A 7894-nucleotide genomic window follows, 5' to 3' on the forward strand; every position below is an offset into this window, starting at 1 on the left:
AAAAAAAAAAAAAAAAAAAAAAAAAGAGTAAATCAATGGTTGAAGTTACACGAATCCTGAATGCACCCATAAACTTGGAATGCCATTGAGTTAAAAATGAGCTTAGTGACTCATGAGTTATCATTTGGAACCTGCATTTTCCATCCTCTAAAATGATCACTTCTCCCAAGCCCATTTGTAATATATACCTGAAGAGCTGTATGATGCTAAGATTACCAGCTAATTATCATTTGACTTGGTGTTTCTGTGGAGGAGTGAATGTAGGATTCTAACATAGAATGGCAACACCCCACAATACCCTGTGAAAGCTTCCCCATGCCCTTCTTTACAGTCCTTGAAGAAATGAAGTCTCTTACAAGTTCTGAGCCACTGGGGGCATTCCCATGGCCTGGAATGCAGCAAGTGTACTGGGCAAATGTAAAGATGAGGAGGGGTGAGAAGCTGGGGGAAGAGCAGTTCCCGGTAAAGAGCCCGGGGAACTGAGGCCTGCAGTGACAGTATCATTTGGGGACTTTTGTTGGCCTGGGCGCATTTCTCCTGAGCTTCCTGAGGATTTTTTGGTTTCTAGTTGTATTTTGTCTTGTCTAGCATTTTCACCTTTGCCAGAATTACTTTATTTTCACTGCTTTTTCCCAGAGGAGACAGTACTGATGCACTTTCCTCTAGTTTTTGCTTTAAATGTATTTCAAACACAGTTTGCAGGACCACACATAGAGAGCAGTGGTGAAATTAGTTATTGCTGAAAGCTGTGCCCCTTCTTTGTGCCATAAGAAATCTGAACTTTTCAGCTGCATTATTCCTTATTAAACCTGGGGTATTGAAAAATTTTCAGGAAACATAGGCATAGTCTGAAGGTGTGATTTTCCCCCCGCTCCTAGCTGGCATAGTCATTGTCCAAACAAACAAAAAAATTATCATCTAGCCTTAATCTTGTTGAATATCTACAAGATTAAGAACTGTGATCTCTCTTGGGTAGGCTTATTGTCTACCACTGTGGGTGAGATTGGGAAGGTGTATACACATTAGGAAACTAAGTTGAGCATAGCATGTGGATTTAGAAAGTATTTATCCATCTTTACATTCATAACACCATGAAATTCTCCTTTATGCAAATTGGCATTATAATTGTTCCAAGACTTGAACCACATGTGTTCTCTCTGCCATAGTGTCCTCATCTGTAAAATAAGGATAAGAGATCCTGCCTATAGGACATTCTCAGAGATAGGCATTATTACCCCTATTTTCCTATAAGAAAAACAAAGACTTAATGGGAGATTAAGTGACTATCTAGAAAGAGGCTGAGCTGGGGTTCAAACCAGAGTCCATTTCATGCCAATGCTCTGTCTTTTGTTACCATATTTATATTACATGGCCCTCTCCTTTTATCATGGCTTGTGGAGGAAGCCCTGGTGTTCTCTGCTTTTTTTTAAAGTGCTCCCCTCCCCAGAGGTTACCTGTTTTCAATCAGTATTGTGACCAACGTATGTTATTAGGTTGTCAGGACCTGCTTTGTTATATTTACTCTTTATTATTATTATTTTTTTGAGACAGAGTCTTGCACTCTTGCCCAGGTTGTAGTGCAGTGGCGCCATCTCGGCTTACTGCAATCTCTGCCTCCTGGGTTCAAGCAATTTTCCAGCCTCAGCCTCCCAAGTAGCTGGGATTACAGGCATGCACCACCACACCTAGCTAATTTTTCTGTATTTTCAGTAGAGACGAGGTTTCGCTATGTTGGCCAGGATGGTCTTGATCTCCTCACCTCATGATCCTCCTGCCTCGGCCTCCCAAAGTGCTGGGATTACAGGAGTGAGCCACTGTGCCTGGCCATATTTGCTCTTTATTTATTTATTTTTTTGAGACAGGCTCTCACCCTGTTGCCCAGGCTGGAGTGTGGTGGTGTAATCTTGGCTCACTGCAGTCTTGACCTCCCGGGCTCAAGCCATCCTCCCACTTCGGCCGTCAGAGTTTCTGGGACTACAGGCACCTGCCACTGTGACCAGCTAATTTTTTGTAGAGGTGGGGTTTCTCCATGTTGGCCAGGCTGGTTTCCAAATCCTGGGTACAGGCAATCTAACTACCTTGGCCCCCCAAAGTGCTGGGATTACAGGTGTGCCTCACTGTGCCTGGGCTATATTTACTGTTTAGGATAGAATCACCCAGAAACAGTGCTTCTACCGAGAAGAAGGATCCTAACACTGGATGGGAAATTTTAAGCAATCAGAGAAATCCTTGCTGTTGAGTCCTTGGCTTTCTGTGCAGGCTGGCACCGCTGTCTGCGTGCCTCTACTTGCAACCTCCACCTACCGCATTCCTGGATCCCTTCTGATCCCAGTCAAGGACTGGGTCAGACAGGCAGCTCCTCTGACTGGCAGCCAAACATTAACCTTCTCAGTAGCGCAGAGGAATTATTAGGACACAGCTAACAACGATTGGTTCTGAGCCCAGGTCATAGTGCTTGACAAACTCGAAATGAAGTATGTCTCTAGAAGGGGTCCAAGACTGGAAACTGGTTGCACAGCTTCACTTAAAAGTTTTCTTCCTTTAATGAGCAGTTAATCACATCTATAAAATATCGATTTCCTAATGGTTTGTGTTTTCTTAGTGTTTTAACACTTGCCATTCTATCTCTACAGACACAGGGAGCTGAGGGGGAGGGGTTGAGTGTCTCACTACCTCTTGCTTTCCCCAGGCTTTGTGGAGCTCAGCCTGTTGGACCAAGTGCGGCTCTTGGAGAGCTGCTGGTTGGAGGTGTTAATGGTGGGGCTGATGTGGCGCTCAATTGACCACCCTGGCAAGCTCATCTTTGCTCCAAATCTCATTCTGGACAGGTGAGAAAAAATGTATTATGTTTCTTCTCCAACTTGTTTGAGTAAGGTGCCTAGTGAGTGGGAATAAAGTCCTAGGTGCTGCAATTAAAATCTCGCACCTGCAGGGCAATTAGAGGATGATAGTATCATCAGATCCTTCACTGGGTCAAGAACCAGAGAAGGAGAGAGAGAGGATCAAGGATTCAGGGTCCTGTGACTCATTTTTAATCTGTGGTGTGTTACAGGCCAGTGCCTTAATAGGGGACTGTATCCTGTAGGGATGTGGCTACTATGTGTATAAGTCGACATAGATTTTTCTGCATTAAAAATTCCATTTTCAGGTTACAATCTTAAGTTGTCCTTCTGTTTTTTGTACCTATAGTGACCAATTACATCTGGAGCTTTCTGGACAGGTGATAATAGTCGTAAAAATCTGCCAAGTTTATTTTCATATGCTTTAACTCATTCTTTTTTTTTCTTTTTTTTTTGAGACAGAGTCTTACTCTGTTCCCCAGGCTGGAGTGCAGTGGTTCAATCTTGGCTCACTGCAACCTCCACCTCCCGGATTCAAGTGATTCTACTGCCTCAGCCTCCCAAGTAGCTGGGATCACAGGTGCCCACCACCACGCCAGGCTAATTTTTGTATTTTTAGTAGAGACAGGGTTGTCCCATGTTGGCCAGGCTGGCCTTGAACTCCTGACCTCGGGCTATCTGCCTACCTCGGCCTCCCAAAATCCTGGGATTACAGGCGTGAGCAACTGTGCCCAGCCTGCTTTAACTCATTCTAACGCATGTACTATATAGCATTTTTGGCAATAGTAGTGAAAGGAAGAGTTACTAAAACCACATGAAACTTAACAGAAATTGGGATGTGTTGCTATAACTTGGTTGCATTTGATTTTCTTTTAAAGACGACACAGAAAAGGAACCAATTTTTAATTGACTTAGGTGAACTGTTTATGGAGAGAAAGCTGGACTATATAAAAACACTCAAGTTTTTTTAGCGGGAAAAGTAGACTACCCTCTTGGTATAAATTTGAGCAGTTTGAAATCTTCATGGAAATTGATTTCCACACCTCTTTTATGGAAAAACTGCTAGTGTTGAGTGTTCAGCCACATCTGACTCTGCAGAGTGGGAGGATGGCTAGTGCCTACCCCAACTCTTGCATTATTATCCTGTTACCACTTTAGATCATCAGAATACCCGGTATTACACAGATGAAGAGTGATACCCCAAGGTATCAGTCCCCATTCTGCCTTTTGTCATGGTTGACAATGTTATTAAAAGAGCACTGTTCTGCATAATGAAGGTGTTTTGATAGAGAACAGATCCTTAGGGAAAAGCTGGAGGACTGATGTGACTTGAACAGGAGCAAGCCCAGATGGTGAACCAGGCAGGGAGGCTCTGGAAGCCCGGAGCAGTGCAGGGCGTAAGACCCTTCAGTAACAAACAAAATAGCTAACCTATTGGCTTGTATGTGCTTGGCAGCACCTTAAGCACTTGACTTATGTTGACACATTTAATCTTCACAATCTTCCTACACTCTTTGGGGGAATAAGTACCATTATTATCTCTGTCATTCAGGTAGTAGAAATGGGAGATTTAAAAACCTGCTCATGCCTGTAATCCTAGCACTTTGGGAGTCCTAGGTGGGTGGATCACCTGAGGTCAGGAGTTCAAGACCAGCCTGGCCATCATGGTGAAACCCCATCTTTTAAAAGTAAATAAAAAATTTAAAAACAACAACAACAACAAAAACTGCTTAAGGGTAGGATAGTAGCTGGTGGAGCTGGACTTGGGGGGTTGCCAAATGGCAAACTGTCTATTCTGCCTGTTGTCGTGGATAACAATGTTGACAAAGAGCACATCCTGCAGAACAGAAGTGTTTTGGTAGAGAACAGCCCTGTTCTACTCCTAGCACACTGCAGATATCCACTCCTCCCTCTGTCATCTCAGGGTACCATGTTGCAAGGCAGGCTGAAAAGCCAAGCACAGTAGCCAAGCCATTGCTCTCATTCATTCATTGTATTCCACTTGGTGTTTTAACTGAAGCCAAGTATACATATGTATAAAGATACACATAAAATTCTCCTAGAAGTTAGTCCTAGGAAGATGTTCCATCCCTTCATGAATCAGTTAGTTTACAGACATTGGGATTAAATTATCTTTTGTGTTGATTTCTAAATTGGTGGCAAATTTAGTGTTTATTTTTGGCAACTATTTCATTCCTGGTTTTTAGTACAATTAACTCTCCCTTTTCTCTGCATGCGTTCTCTAATTCCTGTAAGTGTCTGTATACATTACTATAAGTGGACACAAATTCTGGAAAAATATTAGGCCTACCTTTTAGTTAACAGAAGAAAAGTTATTTTTCTTACAAATTATTTCTAATAGACTCACACTGCCTTTATAACTTATGTGAAAGTATTATGTTTTGTAACATATAAATCTAGTATGTTTGATTGAGTATAGAAGAGGAATTCTTGGGAATTATAAATGCATTCACATTGAGCAGGAATTTTGTTTTTTTTTGAATGACTACTGGTGTTTATTTTTTGTTGCAATCTCTAGTAGTTTTTGTTTGTTTTTGTGATGGAATCTTACTCTGTTGCCGAGGCTAGAATGCAGTGGAGCAATTTCGGCTCACTGCAACTTTCACCTACCAGGCTCGAGCAATTCTTAGGCCTCAGCATCTTGAGTAGCTGGGATTACAGGCATGTGTCACTACGCCTGGCCAATTTCTGTATTTTTTTAGTAGAGACAGCGTTTTACCGTGTTGGCCATGCTGGTGTTAAGCTCCTGACTTCGGGTGATTCTCCCACCTCAGCCTCCCAAAGTGCTGGGGTTACAGGCGTGAGTACTGTACCCAGCCTACAATCTCTAGTGTTTTTAACACATTAACTTTGTGACGCCTGGAACTTGAAGTCTAAGCTAGTTCAGTTATTTAGTCATCTTTTATACACATAAATATACTTTTATGTAATAGGTATATTTCTGGAGGAGTTGCTCATTCAAAAAGTCAGGAGTCATCCTCCTTAAAGAAGTTCTATTAGGACTCTTTTTTGCAAAGTGAATAGATAATCTTCACACCGTTTGAAAATAACTGTCTTCTGCTGGATTGTCCTAGCAGGGTTTCTTCAGTGGTAATATGGCTGTATAAACAGTGATTACAACTAACAGCCCATTTGTGGATACTGAAACTATGACTTGTTTCCCTTGATTCTTGTTGAGGCCTCTGCAACAAGAAAATTTGTTGCTACTGAGGATGAGAGGAAATCTAGTTATCTCAGCTTATTTCTAAGCATTTAGTTCTTTTGCTAACAACTAAATTCTTCATAAATGCATGAAGATTATCTACTTGCTCAAAAAAATCACATAAGCAAAGACATTTTATGTGTCCTTGGTATCAACAGGCAACTGACTAATGTTAAATTATTAAAAAGTCAGAGGAAGTATCTGAGCTTGGACCCCATCATGGACACTTGTAGACAGTTCCATGGAATTACATAACTGTCTTGAGTTTACATTCACATTAGTTATTTGTATGCTAAATTCCTTCAAGTTACCCATCGAATTTTCTGTTCCAAATTTTAATTTACCCTTTGCACATAAGTAATTTCACTTCAGTTCAATATTTATTAAGTCCTTTTTATGTTCTAAGCCTTAAGCACTCCCTGCCATTGCCATACACACAGAGGTAAATCATAGTCTGTACGCAGGTGTGTGCTGCCAGCAGGTATATATGCAGGTATAAAATAGTGTACTCCAAAGGAAGGCCCACTCATTCAACATTTTCTTGTAGTAAATAATATTCTTTTTTAGACCAGGCACGGTGGCTCATGCCTGTAATCCCAGCACTTTGGGAAGCTGAGGCAGGTGAATCACTTGAAGTCAGGAGTTCAAGACCAGCCTGGCCAACATGGTGAAACCCTGTCTCTACTAAAAATGCAAAAATTAGCCATGCATGGTGGTGCGTGCCTGTAATCCCAGCTACACCTGGAGGCGGAGCTTGCAGTGAGCAGAGATCATGCCACTGCACTCCAATCTGGGCATTGGAGTGAGACTCTGTCTCAATCAATAAAATCAAGTAATAAAATTGATATGGTTTGGCTCTGTGTCCCCAGCAAATCTCATCTGGAATTGTAATCTCCATGGGTAAAGGGAGGGACCTGGTGGGAGTGTTGGATCACAGGGACAGTTTCCCCCATGCTGTTATGATAGTGAGTTCTCACAAGAGCTGATGCTTTAAAAGTGTTTGACAGTTCCCCCCGTCTCGCTTACTCACTTCATCTCCTGCCTCCATGTAAGATGTGCCTTGCTTTCCCTTTGCCTTCTGCCATGATTGTAAGTTTCCCGAGGACTCCCCAGCCATGTGGAACTGTGAGCCAATTAAACCTTTTTTCTTCATAGATTATTCAGTCTCAGGTAGTACTTTTTAGCAGTGTAAAAATGGACTAATAAAAAGCTATTCCATGTCATTACTGATTTTACTTTTTTATTTAGTAGTTTATGGACAGATAGTGTCCAAAAATAAATTTTCTAAGTAGGTCAGTTTGATTAATACATTGTTTCAATGTTTTAACATTCAAATCATATGCCCTGTTTTTGTTTTTTGTTTTTGTTTAGAGATAGGCTGTCTGTCTGTGGCCTAGGCTGGAGTGCAGTGGTGCCATCATAGCTCACTGCAGTCTTGACCTCCTGGCCTCAAGTCATCTTCTTGCCTCAGCCCCTTGAGTAGCTAGGACTATGGGTATATGCCACTGTGCCTGGTTATTGTTATTATAATTTTGTAGAGACAAGGTCTTGCTATGTTGCCCAGGCTGGTATTGAACTTTTGGCCTCAAGTGATTCTCCTACTTTGACCTCACAAAGCACCAGGGTTACTGATGAGAGCCACTGTACCCAGCCAGCCCCGTCTTTAATTCAACTCTTTTAATCCTGTCCTAATTTCTTACTTATAATTCAGTTTCAATCTAAAATTATAAAATAAATGAAATATATGTCATTAATTTATTTTAGAGTCTTTTCTAAGTTTGTTCTGTATAATTTATGATGTCTTCTTTTTTTTTTTTTTTTTTTTTTTTTT

At 41.4% G+C, this 7894-nt stretch overlaps 1 protein-coding gene across 2 annotated transcripts in view; it reads left to right on the plus strand.

The window, feature by feature from the left end:
• The window catches only part of ESR2 (estrogen receptor 2), a 71020-nt gene that overhangs the window by 36324 nt on the left and 26802 nt on the right, over positions 1-7894 (plus strand). For both annotated transcript variants that reach the window (XM_032246106.1, XM_032246107.1), the window contains one exon: positions 2690-2828. In XM_032246106.1, coding sequence (XP_032101997.1) covers positions 2690-2828 — 139 coding nt within the window. The remainder of the gene's footprint in view (positions 1-2689; positions 2829-7894) is intronic.

Source organism: Sapajus apella, unplaced genomic scaffold (assembly GCF_009761245.1).
Source record: "Sapajus apella isolate SASKATOON/1434 unplaced genomic scaffold, GSC_monkey_1.0 scaffold59, whole genome shotgun sequence".
NCBI lineage: Eukaryota > Metazoa > Chordata > Mammalia > Primates > Cebidae > Sapajus > Sapajus apella.